The 20,719-nt window shown below is 41.2% G+C and overlaps 1 protein-coding gene across 12 annotated transcripts in view; it reads left to right on the top strand.

The window, feature by feature from the left end:
- The first annotated feature begins 3,810 nt into the window (after positions 1-3,810).
- The window catches only part of NR3C2 (nuclear receptor subfamily 3 group C member 2), a 280,863-nt gene continuing 263,954 nt past the window's right edge, over positions 3,811-20,719 (top strand). For 3 of the 12 annotated variants that reach the window (XM_073341308.1, XM_073341306.1, XM_073341307.1), the window contains exons 1-2: positions 4,819-5,218; positions 11,740-13,507. In XM_073341308.1, coding sequence (XP_073197409.1) covers positions 5,026-5,218; positions 11,740-13,507 — 1,961 coding nt within the window. In that variant the 5' untranslated portion in view covers positions 4,819-5,025. The other 9 variants (XM_073341310.1, XM_073341311.1, XM_073341313.1 and 6 more) reach the window with 9 other exon arrangements.

Here is a 20,719-nt window from a genome sequence, read left to right as displayed (position 1 = left end):
ATCTATAATTAGTATAAAATTGTTCAAAATAGACTGCAGATTAATTATTAATATCTCGTAGAAAATAACCATACCATACAGAAAGTGTTTTTATTGCTCATAAAGACTTTAAAGTATTTTGATCATGTATCAAGAACTTGAATTTTATTAATTAACCAGTGGGTTAGAGAAGATTTGTATTTCCCTCTCCCTAAAGGACTGCACATGTTTGACAGGGGAAAGTAAACTCTAATCTATCAAGCCAAACTTTTTTTTAATTAGTAATACTTTCCTAAAAGGTAACTACTAAGCAATTACAAACCTCAAATTTATGAGCCTTATGCCAATAGAAATTGGATCTATAGTGAATAAATACAGTTAAAGGAATAATATTTTTGAGGCATGAGTTTGTTTGTCTTTCAGCAAGAAAGAGTGAAATGAGAAATGCCCAGCTGCCTCAGCTGGAACCAACACAAAACTTCATCTGCTTTGATTCAGTTCTCAAAATAGGGCACAGTCCTCCGCTACTTTTTTATTTTATTTATTTATTTATTTTAAAGTAGGCTAAATTTAGACTGCACCATTACTTCTGTAGCTCCCAAAACACACTCTCAATTTAGAGACCATTGGTGGGTGAGAAATGTGACACTTGCAGAGCTTTGGTGATGGGTTGTTTTTTTTTAGCAATACAAATTAGCAAATTTACCCCATCTTTAGGAACAAAGATGACAACTGCTACAGAGTGACTTACCTTTGGCTATCTGCTGCTTTCAATCTCATGACATGAGTGGACCTCTCATCTAATGCAAGGGAAGAGAATTTCTCATCTAAGGTGTCCACATTGCTGCTCTTGACCTCCTTGACAAATTATGACAATGTTCTGTGTTTGCTTATTTCTACATTGCTGTGGGAGCCCATCACAGAATTTTGAATGCTGATTACATATTTATATGCACATTTTAAAAATTTTACTAATTCCATATTTATCATTTCACCATAGTATTTATAGGCTCCTGTTTTTTATAGTGTACATAGTCACAAGTGTTTCTCTTGACTGGATAAAAATTCCAAATTGCATTGTATTTCTTGTTCTAGTTTGGCTCTTTAAATTAAAAAAATAGGATTATATTTTCTTGTTCAATATGTTATCTTTGCTAGTAATAGCTGTTAAAATGCTGCTAAAATACATATAGTGCCAACAACTGACAAGTGACATGCTCCTATGAGCCACAAGCAGAAAACAAGTGGAGTTTCTCTTGAATTTGTGGAAAATTTGTGAGCATCCTGTACCTCCCCTCCCAGAGTGCTTTATTTTTCCTGCAGCCATCACTACATATAGTATGATAGAAAACAGACACACAATTAATACACAAGATAAATCTTCTAATATGAAGAAATACCTGATTTAAAAAAAATACAATCATGATGTCAACATTCCCCCCCCCCACCAATAACTTCAGGGGCTTTCTTTCTTTTACGCTCTTATTATGGGAAAAGAAAATTTAATTGCAAACAATCTCTTTTTAAAAGAATAAAGTAACTTATACAAAAGAAGGGAGTCATTAGTATACAAGGTGATAGTATCAATGGTGTAGTATACAATCACATTATTGTGATTTGCAGGATTACTTAACTGATTAAATAGAGGGTTTTACCTGCCTATGAACTGCAAATTGTAGCCCATACTTTGTAGCTCTGTTTAAACAAATTATCTGTATTCCAAACCAGACTTGACAGGCAAGGAAAAAAGAGAACAGAAGGTTCCTAATTTTTGTTAAAATACATATCAGTACATTTCTCCTTTTTCAGCTACGTCATGGGTGAATATAGACTGCTAGTGTAGGCAAAGTGAAAGATTGGTTTACAATTAAAAAACTCTAATTCTGCTATTGAATTCTGTCATCCTAAAGTCTGGCCTTACAAATGTCTTAGGATTCTCTACTTAATATTATCAAGTTCATCATAAACTTTAGATGGATGATTGGATAGAGTAGACAATAACTTAATTAAAAAGCAGGGCCCAATGCCTGCTTAGGTTTATGCACCTGCATAACTTTACTTTTATGAGTAGTGTTGTGGGTCAACTGACATCTGGAAAATTACTCCTGCATGTCTTTGCAGGATTATGATCACAACCCTGAGCTCCAAAATGACCATGCATAAACCTGGGCATGTTCTTAAGCACCTCACTGAGTCAGGGCCTTAAGGGACAGCCACCTCTTCAGACTTGATTTTTCATTGAGAAAATAAAATTAGAATGTATTTAACATCTTAAAATAAAATCAAACTGCTAAAATTCCAGCTGTAAGTGAAATTTTAATCTGTCATTTATTAGCTTTAGTGTTCACTTTTAAATACATGAACGTTTTTCTGTGTTTGAAAGCTGTGAGTGGGTCATGAAGGCAAAGGGTAACACTTTACCCCTATTAACCGCTTGTCATCCTTGCATGCAGTATATGGGATATTAGTATTCCTATTTCACAGATGTTGAAAATAAGGCACAGAGGTTAAAGCAAAAATTTTCAGATGTTTGTATAAAGTTAAGCATCCAAATTTAGGTACTTACATAAATGGCCTGATTGTGCAAGCATGACCCTTCTAAAGCTCCTGTTGAAGTTCATGGTAGCTATGGGTGCTCAGTACCTCAGGATTTAGGGAGCTAAATTTTGATCCTTGTGACTTAGCAGAGGCTAACATCTATCTTAACTAGCCAAAGCCCAAATGTGGAATGCAGGAAACTTAAGTTATGAAATTCTTTTGTTTAGTGTAAATAACTCTGTACCTTCAGTTACATGATTCTTCAATGCTGATGTAAATAACTTTCAGTCATAAGTTTGCAACCCTCACTTTTGTATATCTCATTGGTAACTCTGGGTCTAAAATGAGTGATTGCACTCAAGCTGCGGGCCATCTGAGCAATGTGGATGTCAGTCTCTGAGCTGAGATTAGCCCTTTGTGCATTCAGTCCTCGCTTAGACCATACTGGTTCTCACACACTTGAGCTTCCTCTTGCAGCCAATGGTTGGATGCTCAGCAGAGATGGTTCAGCTGCAGGCAGTTTGTACTGGTTTTAGCACCACTTGTGTGTTGGGCTAGAGCTGGCTCCTACAAGGGTGAAATGATGCTGGAGGTCCCCTCCCCCCCAAGAAAAATCAAGCAACTAGGGCTATGGGTTTTCAGGACCCCAGAGGCCAACTCTGGGGTGTAACCATGAAGGAGGGAACCGTAGGAAAAAAACCTGTAACAGGCTTTCATCCCCCCCCCCCATGACTGGTTTGAGCCCATGGGTGCTGAAACAATTTGCATAATGGGGGTGCTGAGAGCCATTGAACACATTCACACTGTATAGGATGGAAACCACTTCCAGGGCCGGGTGTCAGCACCCCTAGTTCCACAGGCTCTGTGGGCACAAGGCGGGGGTGGAAAGAAAGGGCTTCTCGGGGGGAAGCTGACATTCCCCCTAGGGAGGGCGAAGGCCGGCTCCCACACCTGAAGCTAATCAGCGCACACCTGCGGGAAGAAGACCAGCTGGGCTGTGTCAGGCTGGCCCGGAGTCAGCCCCACGTAACTTTAATCACTTCAGCGCAGCTACAGCGGATCCGGATTTTACTCGCCAACTGGAGCCGCGGAGGTGTCCCCCGGCCGGGCTTTAACCAGGGCAGCGCTAGTCCCCGTGGGCGCACCGGGCAGCACCAGCGCTGCGGCCGCCGGCCAGCGCGACCCCGTCATGACCCTGCCAGCCAGGGCAGAAGGTGGCTCCCGCCGTGCGTCACCGCACAGAGCCCCGGCAGTGGCAGCCGCCGCCTCTGCCCTCCATTCGCGGGCGGCGGCGGCAGCAGCTAGCGCTGCTCTCCGCCTGACGGCTGCGGAGTGGCCCTGCCCGCTGGCCGGGCCTGCTCCGCTCGCCTCCCTCAGCCCCGCTCGGTGTCTGGGCGAACGCGCGGTACGGCCAGCCAGAGCAGGGCGACTCTGAGTCCTTGCGGCGCTCGCTGCTCCTCCTGCCGCCGCCGCCGCCGGGAGGGCGGGGGTGGGCTCGGGCGCTTCAGACTGCTGCTGTCAGAGCCGAGAGACACGCTCCGCCTGGGGAGAAGGGAGGGAGCGATACTCCTCCCCCCACCGCCACCCCGGCCTGCCTCCCTCCTTCCTCCCTCCCTCTCCTCCAGCAGCTCCACAAACCAGGAACAAGAGCCAGCTACAGCCTCCTGTGCGTGAGAAAAACACGGGGAAGCCAAACCGGGAGTGCGGAGCAGCGCCAGGAGGAGAAGGAAGGTGAAGGAGGACGGACGCAGGAGGGGAAGCACAGAGGGCTTGTCAGCATAAAAGGGAGGAAAAAGTTTACACCCGTGTTACTCTCGCCTCCCTCCTCCTGGGTGGCGTCGCTGGGAGTTTTACCTGGAATGACAAGTTTTTTCAGGGTGGTTCTTTCTCTTTCCACGCTGCTGGATCCGACTCCCCCCTTCAGCAGCGGATGAGGGTGTGACACAAGGGGGAACCCGCCCCCCCCCATCTAACCCTCTATGGTGGGAGCTGTCACCAAGAGCAGAGAGGAGCTGATCCGGGTGGACTTCACTGTTTCCAGCTCCACTGTTACAGTGCTGCAGCCTCCCGTGGAACTGGAGTCAGAGAGGAACTGCTGCCGCTGGGGTTTGTGTGTGAGAGTGTTACAGCCCCCTTCTTCCAGGATATAACTAAAACCACCTCGAGCATTTTCAGTCGCATCTACATCATTGTTTCCTCCTAATTCTTGCGATTGCTGCTTGTTGGATGGCTTGTTGGCAGTAGCCAGGGGTCTTGCCTCCTCCACCGCCCCACCATGTCCTAGAAAAGGTGAGTGCAGTCAAATCACTTGCACAGAGTCCTGGGGGAAAGGGCGGGTAGAGAGCGTTTCTTTATGGGGAAAGCAATAGAGCAAAAAAGCAAGGACCAGATATGTTAGTTTGGAGGGAAATGTGTTGAGCGGGGAGAACTAATAACTGTGTCTACAGAGATTTTTAACAGATTGTGTGTCCAGGTCAAAATCGATCCTATTCATATCATTTAAAACTTATGTTTAAAACCCCCCATGTCCATTGCTTAAATAATAACTCATTAGCAGTTGTGTCTCTGGGTAGCTCTGCTGGGTCTGGGAGCCTGGCTCATTCCTCGGCCCATGTCTACTGCGGGGTCTGGAAGTGGAGATCAATTTTTGGAAGAATATTAAAACATGGAAGACACGTGACTTTAAATAAAAATCCTAAAGGTAAATATCTTACTGCGCCCGTCTGCTAAAACATGTAATCCCCAGCTTTCTAAAACCATAAATGCCACGGAATATTTAAATGTATTTGTCTACTCTTAAACCGCTTTTATTGCACGATTCTTCTGCAGGTTCCCCCCTTTTTTCCCAGGGTACCTCTAATTTTATAGGATTTGGTCGGGGCGTGAGGGAGTGTATTCTTGTCTGGGAATTAAATGGAGAGAAATGGGATCAAGAAGGGATGGGTGGGTGTCTGTGTCAGGTTTTAGCTGGCGAGAAAGAGAGGCTCTCTACACCATTGCTGCTGGTGTCAAAATCTGGAGAAGGGGAAACCTACATTTTTCATTGATTGATGTTTAGGAGTGCCCATCATTATTACTGATTTTTAAGCCCAGGGTTAAAGGATATTGGTATAGAACTCCTGAGGAGTGTATCATTTTTTAAAGTTTACATTGTATTCTTTTCTTTTAAAAATATTTATAAACTTTGGAAGCAAGCAAACAAGGAGGGTGAAATTAAAGGCTTCGGGCTCCAGACAGTGTCTCGAATTTTGAAACTGTTTTATTGTCCCCCATTTATCATTTACCCTCACTTGAAAAGGAGGAAAGAGACAAAATCTGTGCGCACCATTTACAAAGACTACACCAGGCGCAATAAAATGAAACCCAGAGGCAAGCAAAGGACAAGTCCTTGAACCTTAGTGAGTTTCTCTGTTTTAAATCATTACCGCATCGATAACATGCCCATTCATGCATTGTTTAAACACGGAAATTGAAATGGAAACGTGATAGTCTTGCTGCACTGGTAAGAAGCGATGATTGTAAGCACAGAAAGGAAAAGGCTGCGTCCTTCCAAATTTGCTCCCTGGCCAGCGAAGCTGCTCACCTTGGCACAGGTGGAGTTAACTTTGTCTCCGGGAGACTGCGGTGGGCGGGGACAAAGGCTCCCTTTTTATAGACCCTAGTCTCTAGTTCCACCTGAGGAGAGGAACCACCCCCACCCCCGCCTTCAGACAAAGGGGTGGGGAGTGAAATGGACAGAAACCCCAGCGGGGAGGGCACGTTCTCCAGCACAGCCCCGCCAAGACTCCGTTTGGAGGGGGCCTCCCTCCTTCTGGATTCATTTAAAGGCACTTTTTAAAAGTATTTCCCTTGTTAGTTTGTAATGAGGTGTGTTTAATTCCTCCAGTCGCTAGCAGCTGGCCACTGTCCTGACTCCACTCCGGCTGGGGAACTGGACTAGAGGGATGTTTGGAGGGCTGCATGTTGCATTAGGAGAGGTAGTTCTGTCCCAGGCTCTGCGCTCTTAACCAGCTTCTGTGGCTTTAAGGAGAGATACATTTTCCAGCCTGTGTCGCAGCAACTTTGTATCAGTCATGTCGCCCGCCCGCTGACTGAAACGGCTTTCGACCAATGAGAAACCCGCCTGAGCCCAATAGCGCGTCTCTTTTCTTTCCCTCCGCCAGTGGAGGCAACCGAAGGGTGGGATATTAACTTGAACTTTATCTGAGCATGTGACATGTTTTTAAAAGGACTTGGCACCTTTTTTTTCTTCTTCTTCTGCCCTGCTCAGTGTCATTGGGCGACGTAGCGAACTTCAGGTTAAGAGGGAAGCCAGCGGATTTACCTGCTGGCGAATAATTATTTCTTGTTCTAATGTGAAACCATCCGCATTTTCTGGCCTGGAGGTTGGATTTAGGTGGGTTACACTTTAATGGAAATGCAGACTGTAGCAACAGGTAGAGACAGACAGCGCAGGTGTCCGGGGGAAGCACTGGCAGTTCTTGTCCTCTTATGGCTGTGTCGTTGTATCCACTTTGCAAAGGAGGTAGGGCTTTGTGCGTTGTTTTGTTTTTGTAAGGGGAGATGGGTCTTCAGATGTCCCTTTTTAGAGCAGGAGATGCTGCATGTTTTTATTATTTTATGATTTGAGGTTAGGCTCTTTGTGTTTGGAATGCATATGGACATTTACAAGTGTGTCTTGTACCCAAGCTTTCCCACACCGAGAGAGTCTCCCCTTCTTCCTGCCCCCCCCCCCAAGTTTTGTTTGTTGCATTTTAAAAAGTAAATCCACAGATCAGATTTGTAATTGTCAGGAATAGGTCAATAAGTTTCAACAACTTCCAATATAAAACCAGCTGTCTTAAATCTAAGTGGAAGTCAAACTGACTAAATGCAGTGATCTGTTTAATGCTCATCCCTCTGTAATCAGTGGCTTCATATATATAGTAAGTAATCAATTAGTTAGCTACATTTCATGGTTATTTGGTTTCAATGACAAACATCCTCAATGTTTCCTTGATTTTTCTGGCATCATTTTGTTTTGTAAGGTTAGTCAAAGAGACTATTCCTTTTGTTCCATTCTTGGCCTTTTTTTCAGATGTACTGTACAAATCCATTTGTGTATTGTAGTCTAATCATTTTCATACTCTAAATTAGAATTGTATGTCTCTCAAATTTAGCTAACTTTGCCTATATTTTATAAGCCAGTACAGAATATCTAATTTTCCCATGGAAAAAATAAAGCTAGACTGTTTAGTAGGGGGGAAGGGAAGGGAGGGGAGCGGGATGTGCGAAAAAGAGAACATTAAAACATAAAGATTACATATAACTTTCCATGCGCCATTTACTATCTTGGTAATTATTCATATTTGTGTAATAAGAGCTTTCTCTAGCTGTGTGATCCTATTCTGAAGTCTTAAGTCTGCGTTGGCCATCACAGAATGCTGTCTTGAAAATAATTAAGAAATCATAAATTAAGCATTCTATCACTGTAGGATAAGTGAGAGGAGGTGATGGGTATTAAGGGAGAAAATTCTAAATTAAGCAAAGATATCTTTGTTAATTAACACACATGGCCAAGCAAATAAGAATTAGATGAAAGACAAATGGCTGTCTCTTTTCTGTTTTTTTTCAGAGCAAAAGTTCACTTTTAATCCTGAATGCAAATAGGTAAATAAAATATTTTGAAAACATGGATTGAATTTAATCTTAAATAAAAAAAAATTAAATAACTTAAAGAAATAAAAAATAGAAGAATTATAAGTAGAGATTTTAAAACAATTCAGCAACTAGGAACATGCTACACTCCCACCCTGTGTGCATGCACGCACAAAATCCCATGTAATGCTCCATGTCTTAGGACAAATAGAAAAATAATTATATCCACTACTTTTTTTCCTCTTCAAGGGGCATATACTACTCTTGTTTTGCATATGAAACACCCTTTACCATTAATGGGAATTCTGCAAAAGAAAGAGAATGTGAGCCATTTTCTGCTCTGTTACCCTGTGCAGTGCTGCTGAAGTAACTGTGATTGCCTGGGAGTAATTGATAGAAGAATATGGTCCAATGTCCTTAACTTTGCATTTAAGATTTGCAGCAGTCTGTTTAGTCCAGTCCTTCTCAATCTGCTTTCATTTGTAATTGGTACTTCACTGACTTGGGACATTCAGGTCTGAGGATAAAACCTGGATCTCCTGAGTAGTATTACATCTAGGTCATCAAAGTGGCACACAGATGAATGATATTTAAAGAAAACTCAAATAACAGCAAAAAACCAAACATATTTCCAAGTTAGTCACAGATTTAGATATTGGAATTCAAAAAACTGGATTTAGTTCTGATTTTCTTATACCTAGGTGACCTTCCCAGTACAGGGATTCCAGGTACCATGTAATTTTTATTTTTATTTGACCGTTGCAGAGAAACGGGTTTTATGCCTGATTGTCTGGAGACTTGGACTGCAAAGACTACATTTGTTGATCTGTTCGGTGGTGAAACACTTAGGTCACAAGTGTTAATGTTCAAGTACATTTTTGAGGTTTGGGGAACAGGTTTCTTCATAATATAAACATTTATAAAATTGCAAATGCATAAAAATATAATTTCCAATATAAATACAGTCCCTCCCTCCATTGTCGTCAGTTGTGAATTAGACCCTGAGCTAAAACTTTTTAGAGATTTGTAAAAATAAATGTCTGTACAGTACATCAGGTAGAGATACGATGTGCATACATGAAAGTCAATGGATTCTTTTATCAATTTTTGCTTTTAAAAAACAAAAACCAAAACCTGATCCTATAGACTTCTTAGCATTAGTACCCACTGCAACACTTATTAGTGGCAATAATCAGCACCACCAAGGAACCTGTTGTCACGTGTTTTTACTGGTACTTTTAGACTTAGCTTATAACAGGCGATATATAAATCTTTCCAGGCTTTTTACCCTCCCAAAATGTATCTTTCAAAGAATGGACCTCTTCCTATAGCTGCTGGATCAGGGAGTTTGCCACTTAGACTGCTATAGGCTTTGATTTGTTAAGCTTGAAAAGTTTGTGCCTAATGCTTAGGCACTAAAGATGAAATTTACCCCTGTGCAGTGGTATGTATGCATGACTTAAGTTCTGTGGCTTAAATGGGACAGAAGTGGTGCACAATATTCTGCTGGGCCTCTGCTCAAGATTAAAATTCACTCTAAATCCATATTTATGCCTCTAAATGAGTGTTCTCATTTTTAGAAATGCTGAATACTCATGGCTTCATTTGGTTTCAGTGAGTATTGGGGGGTGCTCAACACATTTAAAATATGTTTCTTTTGGAGTCTAAATATTGGTTTACATGTTTAACTTTAGGCATTTATGTTTGAAAATTTTAACCTATATGAATACTGTTTGACATGTAGGACACTGGTTTATTGAAGACAATCAAAATTTTGGTTGTGCAAGGAATTCAATTTGATACCAAACATAGTGCTTTTATTAGTCCATAATTTTGTAAATTTTTGTGCAGCACTTGTGACTAAGACACAGCTGTCTGCTTTTAACCTCATCCTTGACAGAATGTCAACACTGATAGGTACACATAAGTTTCTACCTGTTCTGTGACTTCACTGCAGCAGCGTTTCAACACTTTTTATGTATTGTCCCTTTTTCAAGATGCATGTCGTCGTCTTGGCATTTATTATATATTCAAACGGACTACATCAATTTTCCTAGGTAGCAAGGAGTCTAACCATTCATTCAAATGTGTGCTAGTTGTATGATGTCATCTGCATAAACTAAGGAGCTTAACTCACGATCGTCCAATATCACGGTCTCCAACTTGTCTTCCTTTCTTAATGTCCAGTTTAAGAACATGATGAAAAGCGATCGTGATTCCATGCCCCCTTGCCTTACACCAAACTTTGACTTGAACCAGTTGCTTGCTTTTCCAATGATTCTTATGGCACTGCAGGAGTCTTCGTACATAGCTTTTATAATTGTAATTATCTTATATGAAACTTCATATGATTTTGCTACTTTCCATACTGTTTCCTTCCAAACAGTATTACTCTCTGGTCTGGAAGCAGCTGATTCAATTAAGTAGACATCTGAAGGCATTACAGATGAGAGTTCTTCCAAAGGTGGCAGGTGTAAAGTTCAATGATTTTAAGACAAATAAAGAAATTAGAAGGAGAGGAGGATTGGCTGCAATTTGGAAAAGATTACACTGGTGGGGACACTGCAGAAGACAAACTCTTAAGATGCCAAAGAAAATAATGCAAATGCCACCACAGTCAGTCCAACCTAGAAGCTGACCACTGACTAGATGGTGGGACATTGTATGCAGGGACATGAGCAGGCAGGCCTTAATGAAGGAACAAGCTGGGGATAGGATTTAGTGGTGATGCAATACTGCTCCCTGTGTCTGCAAAGATGCTTTTGGCTGAAAAAAGAAGAAATTCAGGGTCAGGACTATATTTTTAAGCAAAAAGCATAAATCCTGCTTTCAAATTCTTTTGTTTAGGTTGACTACAAACTTTTTAAAAAATTGGGAAGAAAAAAGTGTTACAGTTTTAAATAGATTAGACATTCACATTGAAAACTGAACACTCAATATATTGATCAAACTAAAAAAAATTTGTGTACTGTAAGGTTTATAAGCATTTACGCTTCATTTTGTGCATAACTTTTAAAATCACTAATAGTCATTGAACTAACATTTAATTCAGTAAAGTCTTTGTTAGATTTTTCAAAATCATCTAAGACTAAATTTGTATGTTTTATGCACAGCAGTGAGTAAGCGACTGTGCTAGGTGAGGAGTATTTTGCTTACAGCCTTTTTTCACGGTACAGCTCATTTTCTACCTGGGCTGGCTGGCATAGAGGGGAGTGTGGAATCATGGGTCCATTCACTGCCTGTCCCCCTCCTCCCACTATTTACTCATTGCTTCTCTGGAGGAAGCATTAGCTGTGCAGCCTTTGTGCTTCCCTCAGCTCCCAGAGGTAAGGTTTAATAGTCCTCTAAAGTAATTGCATAGGCAGAGGTGATCTGTACACCTCCTATTTGTCTGCATGGTTATGTTATGGCTAATCAGAATCTATGGTTGCTGTTTTAAAACAGCATTTATGATATTAGATTATATATAGGAAATACTTTTATCATGTGATGTTATCTTAGATTTCTTAACATCTCTGAATTGTAATATGGAATCATAAAAAGCCTATCATTTATGAATTTTACTTTTTTGTATTTTTTTCCTAGTTATGGAGACAAAAGGATACTACAGTTACCCAGAAGGCTTAGACATGGAGAAACGGTGGGGTCAAGTTTCTCAATCTGTGAAGTATTCTTCTTCAGGTGCTGGAGAACGGACTGATGAGAGTAACTATATGGAGATTGTAAACGTAAGCTGTGTATCTGGTGCTTTTCCAAACAGCAGTGCTCAAGGAAACAGCAAAGAAAAACCTGAACTACTCCCTAGCCTGCAGCAAGATAATAATCAGCTTGGTATTTTAAACTCTGACATCAAGAGTGAGTCAGACTCAAAGGAACTTTCAACAACTGTAGCTGAATCTATGGGTTTATACATGGATTCCATACGAGATGCTGATTATACCTATGATCAACAAGGGAGCATAAGTCCTGGGAAGACTTACCAAAATGTTGAGCAGCTGGTAAAGTTCTACAAGGAAAATGGCCATTGTGCCTCTCCCTTAAAGAGTGCAAATAGGCCCTTGATATCTTTGATATCAGACTCTGGAAGTTCTACGAATGGTGGTCTCATGCGCACTATTGTCAAAAGCCCTATAATGTGTCCTGAGAAAACTCCTTCTGGCGGTAGTCCTCAGAACATGACTCCTTCAGTTTGTAGCCCACCTGGCATTAACTGTGTATCCTCAACTACTTCTACTAATTTTGTACATTTTCCAGCGCACAGTCCAGTCAGCCAGGGAACTCCTTTGTCATGCTCACCTAACATTGAAAACCGGAGCTCTAGATTGCACAGTCCTGCACATGTTAGTAATGTGGGATCTCCTCTTTCTATAAGTAGCATGAAATCACCAATCTCAAGCCCTCCTAGTCACTGCAGTGTGAAATCTCCAGTTTCAAGTCCTAATAATATCACTATGAGATCCTCTGTGTCCAGTCCTGCAAACATGAACTCAAGGTGCTCTATTGCCAGCCCTTCCAATACAAATAATAGGTCCAGTCTTTCTAGTCCAGCTGTTAGCACTGTGGGATCTTCTATCTGTAGCCCAGTAAACAATGCCCTAAGCTTCCCTACTTCTGGCACACCTGCTGGACCTAGCACAGGCCAAGATACTATTCCTAGTCCAGAAACAAAAGACAAAGGTACTCAAGAAATCACATTTCCTAAAATGGAGGAAATGGAGAATGCCATCTCAAACAATTGTGTAGCTGGTCAGATGAATCTTGTTCAGTTTATAAAGCCTGACCCAGATGGAGAATTCAGTAGTTCATGTATTGGAGAAAACAGTAAAATCAACTCTGATTCCCCATTTTCTGTACCAGTAAAACAGGAATCCGCTAAACATTCTTGTTCTGGTGCCTCTTTTAAAGGGAATCAAGCAGTAAATCCATTTCCATTTATGGATGGTTCATATTTTTCATTTATGGACGACAAAGACTATTATTCTCTTTCTGGGATTTTAGGACCACCTGTTTCATCATTTGATGGCAATTGTGAAGGTAGTGTGTTTCCAAATCCAGGCCTACCTGTGGGTATTAAACAGGAGCCTGATGATGGCAGCTATTATCAAGAGAACAGTATGCCATCCTCTGCCATTGTTGGTGTGAATTCAGGTGGACAATCATTTCACTACAGGATTGGAGCTCAAGGCACAATATCTTTATCACGACCTGTTGCTAGAGAGCAGACTTTTCAGCATGTGAGCTCATTTCCTCCAGTCAGTACACTAGTTGAGACATGGAAATCACATACTGACTTAGCATCCAGAAGACATGACGGGTATCCAGTTTTAGAATACATTCCAGAAAATGTGTCAAGGTGAGCAAACTGAAATTCTGTTTTGTTTTTTGTTTTGGTTTTTTTCATACTACCCAGTGTCTAAATATGACTCTCTATGAATAATAATGATTATTATTTTTTTGCACAATTTAGGCTTTATATTTTCTTTTTAATTTCTAAAGCTGCATACATATTTCTTTTCTAGGTGCATTTCAATGATTTATTAGTCAGTTTCTCCATTAACCTTGCTAGCTTTTTGATTCTGGTTTTAATAAGAACAACCTGCATGTTTCATATTCAGTATTTAAATACAGAATATATTATCATTTGATGTGATAGTGCTACTTAGTATGTTTTGAGCTTCTACCATAAGTATTTTTAATAATGGAGCTTGTTGCCATTACTTTCATGTGCCATATAGGCTGGCTGTTCTTTCTTAATTGTTGCTTTAATGCTTTGTACTGTTGGTGATGGTCAGAAGGAAGTAAACAAAATGGAAATGGTACATTAGGGACTTTTAAGTTTTGTGTTATGAACTTTGTATCTGTCTTTAATTGACTAAATTTAAAAACTAAGCGTGAGGATCTGTGGCAAACATGTTATTTCTGAATCGTAATTGTATGAACATTGTGGTTTACACAGACAGAGAAATGTCTCCTAAACTGAGGAGGGCTTTAAAGACTTGACACATTTGAAACAACTACAATCTGATTTCCTCACTTCTGGTGAAGTGAAATATGCCAATATCATTTGAATTGTGTACTACTTTTCTGAATCATAAGTAGTCATGCTTTATTAACAAATGGCGTATCCATATACTTCAGATGCGATGGTGTGGGTATTTAGAATAGAGAAGGTATAAAAGAAGCCTGCAAGTAAGTGCAAATAATTGACCTTAGAATTGTTGATAGTATGCATTTATCATAGTTTTGTAGGAACACCACAAGTGAGTAGTAATAATACTTTGCACTAATGTAAAGCTCTTCAACCTGGGGTCTCAGTGAATTTCATAAAAATGGGTATTATTGTGCCAATTTTATAAGTGGGGACACTGGGAATAGAGATTTTGAAGGCCTACTCGACAGAGGTAATGATGAGAACTATAATTAAGCACTGGTGCAGCTATACTGATGATAGTGATGGTGGAAATTGTACTGTAAACAGGACTTAAGCATTTTCATTGTGTTATCTATCTAACCTTGCTCAGAGCACACCTGAGCCCTGTCTACATTACAGCTTGCACTGTTACTACTTGCCAGGAGAGCTGCACTGGTGGACTCTCTTTTTGGTGAATCAAATGTCCAGTTTTTGACAGTGTAGATGCAGCCAGAATAATTTGCTGAAGATTGTACAGAGTAGTCAATTGAAGAGTTGGGGACAGAACTCAGGTTTTCCCACCTCAGGTACCTTGCTCTGATAGGTAGTTTCACTACCTTTTGGGAATGCAACATCTATCTTTTTCCTTCATGGGGGGGAAAATCACAGAAAAATATATTGTAGTTATACAATTGTTAAAAATCTGAAAAATAAAGAATGTTCTAATTTAAAAAAAGCAAACTAGAATATACTACTTGTGACTGAAAGAAGGATGGAAATCTGCCTACATGAAGCCTATTGGGCAAAAGATAGAATTAAAGAAATACGAAAATGTTCTTCCCCAAGCCTAATAAACATGTAAATAAACACCAATCCAGTCATTCTTCATCTACCCTATCATTTTCCAAGCCATATTTCATGTTTGCTTTGGCTATTCCATAAAGCACATATTCTGCTGACATAATACAAATTTTTTTTGGTATCTGTCTCAACTAGAAAATTCTACCCCAAATACAAAACTTGGGTATACTGCAGTCCCGTACATTTAAGTTTAAACTATAGTTTTCTGTATCCTAGAATAAAGTTCATTAGAGGATTAGTGAAATATTTAAGGGGGGGGAGGAAATCACATTGAGGTCATTACTTCTGTAAGTAGTCCTAGTGACACTCATGCAAGTACTCTCATGGCTAAGTGCTACTCATCATGAGTAAGGGTTGCGCACGCTCATATGTTACAATGACTTTTTTTGGTATGTTTCACTTTGTGACATATTTTATACATTTATTGTTATGAGCATGTTCACCAACAATTAAATGCCTAAACTGCTCTGTAGGGACATACGAAATGTTAATTGACAATTTGTTTCTACAAGACTGGTAAGAATGCCTTGTGATCTGCCTGTCATGCTAGTCAAGGATAGCTCTATCCACTTATTTGCCTCTATTTAGACCAATAGGTAAATAATCAGTGCCCTCAGACTGAAATCCAAACTCTTGATGCATGTTTGGTATGGGTGTCATTGTCGTCCTTACTATGTATGTGACCCAGATCCTGAAATTTTTAACATGTACATATACTGCTGCATCTGTTCAGAGGCACATTGAAGATGTGGGGCTTTCCCTGGGCATAGCGTCCACCCATCTGTTGTATATTTCAGAGTGGGAGCATATATTTTCATTTTCACAGCATAACCCTATTGTGGTGTTAAAACAATACTACAGCTTTTTAGCTGTTTGGAATGGCTCCATAATTACAGGTGCAATCGTGGTTCCATCATAAGCCTTCTTTACAAACCCCCTTTCTATAATTTTTTTAAGGGAAACAATCTGACCTGGAAAAAAAATTGTTCTTAGGATGGAGAAGATTTTATTCTTTGTATGAAGTTTGAAAGAAATTTCAGAGGTCATTTTCACATTATAGATTAGTAAATGTCATAGCTCCATTTTGAAAGTAGAGTAGATTCTCTTGAATACTTTCTTAATTCAGAAATGGCTTGCATTTTTTACTTAAAATGTATTGTAGTTTTCTTAGTATTTGTTACTTAGGATTGTTTTTGAAGGAAAAATTCAAAACATAAGAACTTTTGTCTATTTGCTTATATTGTGTGTGGTGTTTCATGGAGATAGGAATCTATTTGCCACAGAGAAACTAATCTCGTTAGTGCCGAAAGAGATCTGTTCAGATGTCAAAATGTAAGTGCAGAAACTCTTATATAAAAAGAGTTGTATTTTAGGAACTATTTTAGGAATATCTCAATTAAGTCTCAATTCACAACCTTAACTCTTTCTCAGTCCCTGTCCACCCTATTAATGGGAGGAGAGGGGAGAACCTCACACCATTTCTCTTCAGCACACACATAATGAACACTAAGATACCCTCTAACTTACAGCTGCCTTACATGGTAAAGGCATAGGATGGCTGGGCATGGAGCAGAGTTAAATTTAGGTTTTGAGCATTAATCTTGAGACCGTTAATGAGAATGAAAACCCCAGTTTAATAGGTATCACAAGTCAATTGTTCTTGCTAACGAGATCTAATAAACATTATCCAGACATGACAGATTCTTGCCACCATGCTGATTATACCCAGTACAAACCATCATCCGGAACATTTCCCTTTTCTCCTCATTTATTTTGTCTTTCATAATTGTTGCTCTTTTGATGTTTAGTCAATAAGGGTTTATTATTTGTAGAACTAGTACTTAATATGAGGAAAGAAGTGGTTTTCCCATGCAAAAATACATTTTCTTTTGAATTTTATGCTAGTGTGTACAGCATGTCTTTTTCTTTAAAAAAAAATGTGCATAAAATGTTTGTGTGCACCACACATTTAAATATATTTTTTCAAAAGGAATGGTATCTCTAAGAAATGTTAAAGTAAATAGCAATCACTTACGTTTAGTTGTATGACTTCATTGTGAGAAATGTGCACTCAGAATGGAAAATAAGATTTTTTTTTTTTTAAAAGTGATTGATTGCTCATCTGAGGCAAAATGCAGTTCTAAGTCCCATGATCATGACAGCTGTGTCACTTTCAAAATGGTTAAGGAACATGTCATGGTTGCTTGAAACAACAGTAAAACTGAAAAGTCTGGTGCTGAGGCTCTTTTCATCAAATGTGCCTTTTCCCAGCAACTTACCAGAACACCTGACACGAATATGCTCTCATTTTATTTTTTTCTTAGTCCTCTTGGTGCAAACAAGCAACCAATATTTCTATAGGTTTACCACTAACAGCTATTAATAGTAATTTGGATAGTAATTAAAATTCACATATTGGGCCAGTTCATCCCCTTACATGGTAAAATCCTTTGTGCAATCCCCCAACACCATCCCAGTGGAGGGATTTGCATGTTCCATTCCCCTCCCCACAAAAAAAAGTTCCCTGACTCTATGGCAGAGTGGCTGTATGGTAGCTATACTACTGGGGACTCATAGTTGCTGTCTTTGGGGCCCCCAAGTATAGCAGGGGTTGGGAAGAGGATACTGCAGAAAGATAATACAGCCTCAGTGGGGCTGGAGAGGGACAATGTATCTCTCCCCAAACTGCCCAGTTTCTACTTCCTCCCCAAATATAGTTCCCAAGTGGAATGTGGTCACATCCCCTTCCCGTGCAAGAGTGGGAAGATGCATGCACAGATGGTTGAGGAAACAGCCCTGGGGCATTGCCTTAGATTTGTGATTCAAAAGGGTTACTTGTTCAGACAGGTGATAAAAGAAAGTACTCAGGTATAACTTTTTTTATTTTTCAGTGATTTGAGTGACATTTTTGGCCAATGCCATTTCAATTTGATGGGTTCCATTTTTAACTTTTTAGTTTTTTTCCTGACTATTGTGAGGAGTTTAGCACCACTCATTGAAGAGGCAAACCTTTCTTGCCTTGTTTTATTATTTTAAAGTTTTTTCTTTTTTGGCCTTGATTCAGGAAAGCATCCCTAGTCAGGATTGCAGTTAAATTCCACTGAAGTTAAGGAACTTAGCCAAATGCTTGTAGTTAAGCAGGTGCTTAACTGTAAGAAACTTTAACTGACTTTAGTGAGCTTTCAGTCAAGCCCTTGCTGATGTTAAACAAACAAACCCTGCAGAATGTGTGTATGACCTTTAAAATGTTAGTGGCTGATTATATTTTAAAAAGATGTGTATTAAAGTTAGATGTGTATATTCATTCATTTGTAGCAATAGTTGTATGCTTAAAACTGTGGAGTCTGTCAGAGTAGACAGACTGGAATACGTAACATGGCCCCAGTCCTGAAAAGCTGCTGTCTGCAACCATAGGGGTCTGCTTCTCCAGAATGCTCTGCAGGGTCAGCAACATATCCACTTTGTGTCTCTGCTATATAGAGTGCTAAAAAGAAAACCCAGATTGTGCCACGATGGTTTGAGTAAAATCATCAATGATTTTAAATGGATAGTTCTGGTTAAAATCTGATGTCACAATATCACAAATATTTTGTAAATAAACTTTGTTTTCAATAAGTGACTGTTCTAGATAATATTTAACTCTTATCTGACACAGAAATAATGACCTAGCAAATATTTTTTCAATTTATAATCAGACTCAACCTCTGTTTGGTTTTTTGTTTTTTTGTTTACTAGAGCAGTGGTTCTCAACCAGGAGTCTGGGGCCCCGTGGGGGCTGTAAGCAGGTTTCAGAGGGTCCCCCAAGCAGGGCCAGTGTTAGACTCACTGGGGCCCAGGGCAGAAAGTCGAATCCCCTCTCCTCCTCCTCCCATGCAGGGCTGTAAGCCAGGGCCCTGAGCTCCACCACCTGGCCCTGAAGCAGAAGCCTGAGCAACTTAGCTTCGTGGGGCACCCTGTGGCATGGAGCCTTAGGCAACTGCCCTGCTTGCCACCCCCTAATGCTGGCTCTGGCTTTTTATATGCAGAAAACCGTTGTGGCACAGGTGCGCTGTGGAGTTTTTACACCTGACACGAATATGCTCTCCATTTTATTTTATTTTTTTCTTAGTCCTCTTGGTGCAAACAAGCAACCAATATTTCTATAGGTTTACCACTAATAAATTGATTAACATGCGCAGATTTCATGTCCCCCACAGATTTCTTTGTATCCCTTCAGAAAAATGACTTTCTGATGGGGAAGCAAAGGGAAGCCACAAGAGCAGTCATGCGACCCTCCACAGCAGTATGTTTTGGGTGCCCAGGGCAGTTGGCAGAGAGGTAAATCACTGTGGGGCAGGGGGCGGGACTGGGGAAGACCTGACTGGTAGTCCTGGCTAGGGTGGGGAGGATAGGACTGCCTCTTCCTCTGCACGGTATCCGGGGCCAGGTCAGACCCACCCCCAGAACTCTCATCCAGCTGTAGGAATCTCTGCAAACTCTCCCTCCCACCGCGCCCCCCCCCCCCCGCTTCCTGCACCCATCTCTCCTCAGCTGTAGGAGGAGGAATCCCTGTATAGGGAGCTGCTCCCCCCTCTGCCCAACTCCTGTGCATCCAGACCCCCTCATACCCAGTCCCTCCTACCGAGCCTCACCCCCCTCCTCCCCGGTGAGCCTCACTCTCCCTGCACCTGGATCACCCCCACCCCACTGAGCCCCACTCCCCCAGAATCTAACCCCCCACTGAGGCCCCCATACCTAGGCCCCCTGCTGAGCTCTATCATTCCCAGACACCCTCTTCCCCCCCCCCCACTGAGCCCCAACTACCTTCACCTGGACACCCATGCAGACTCCCATTACTGTTGCACCAAGAATCCCCCCCCAAAAGCCCCTGTGTATCCAGATTGCCCCAGACAGAACCTTCTCAACCCACATGTAGATCCCACCCCCCATACTAAGCCCACTTGGATCCTGCCTTGCTGAGCCCGCCTGCCCACACCTGGTGCACCTGGCATGGAGGGGGCAGCGCCCTGGTGTGTTTCTGGGGCAGGTCTGGTCCTTGCGCTGTGTCAGGGTTGGGTGCAGCATAACCACTGAGTCAGTGTTCTGGCGGAGAGCTGCACAGTGATCTCCCACCTCTGTGGAGCCAGTGGCCTGTGCTCCCGAATGCCATGCTGGAGCCTCCACGTTTATTTGACAAATTAAAATTTGTAAAATATTGTGTGCAGAATTTTTACTTTTTTGGTGCAGAATGCCCTCAGGAGTAAGTTTTTTATATCATGATTGGGGGGCAGGGAGGAGGGCTCAGAAAGAAAAAGGTTGAGAACCTCGTACTAGAAGACATTATAGAAAAGTGCCAAGCTGCAAAAATGTTCTCCAAACTTGGCAGGATTTTTCCCTACCTTAGCTTCCCACATGTATTAGTATGAAAAGTTTGTCACTAAGGGTAGGTCTTCACTACCTGCTGGATCAGTGGGCAGCGATCAATCCAGCGGGGATTGATTTATCGCGTCTAGTTCAGACAAGATAAATCGATCCCCAAGCGCTTTCCTGTACTCCAGCACTGCAAGAGGCACAGGCAGAGTTGACGGGGGAGCA

Source organism: Lepidochelys kempii, chromosome 4 (assembly GCF_965140265.1).
Source record: "Lepidochelys kempii isolate rLepKem1 chromosome 4, rLepKem1.hap2, whole genome shotgun sequence".
Classification (NCBI taxonomy): domain Eukaryota; kingdom Metazoa; phylum Chordata; order Testudines; family Cheloniidae; genus Lepidochelys; species Lepidochelys kempii.
This window is presented reverse-complemented; position numbering and strand designations above follow the sequence as displayed.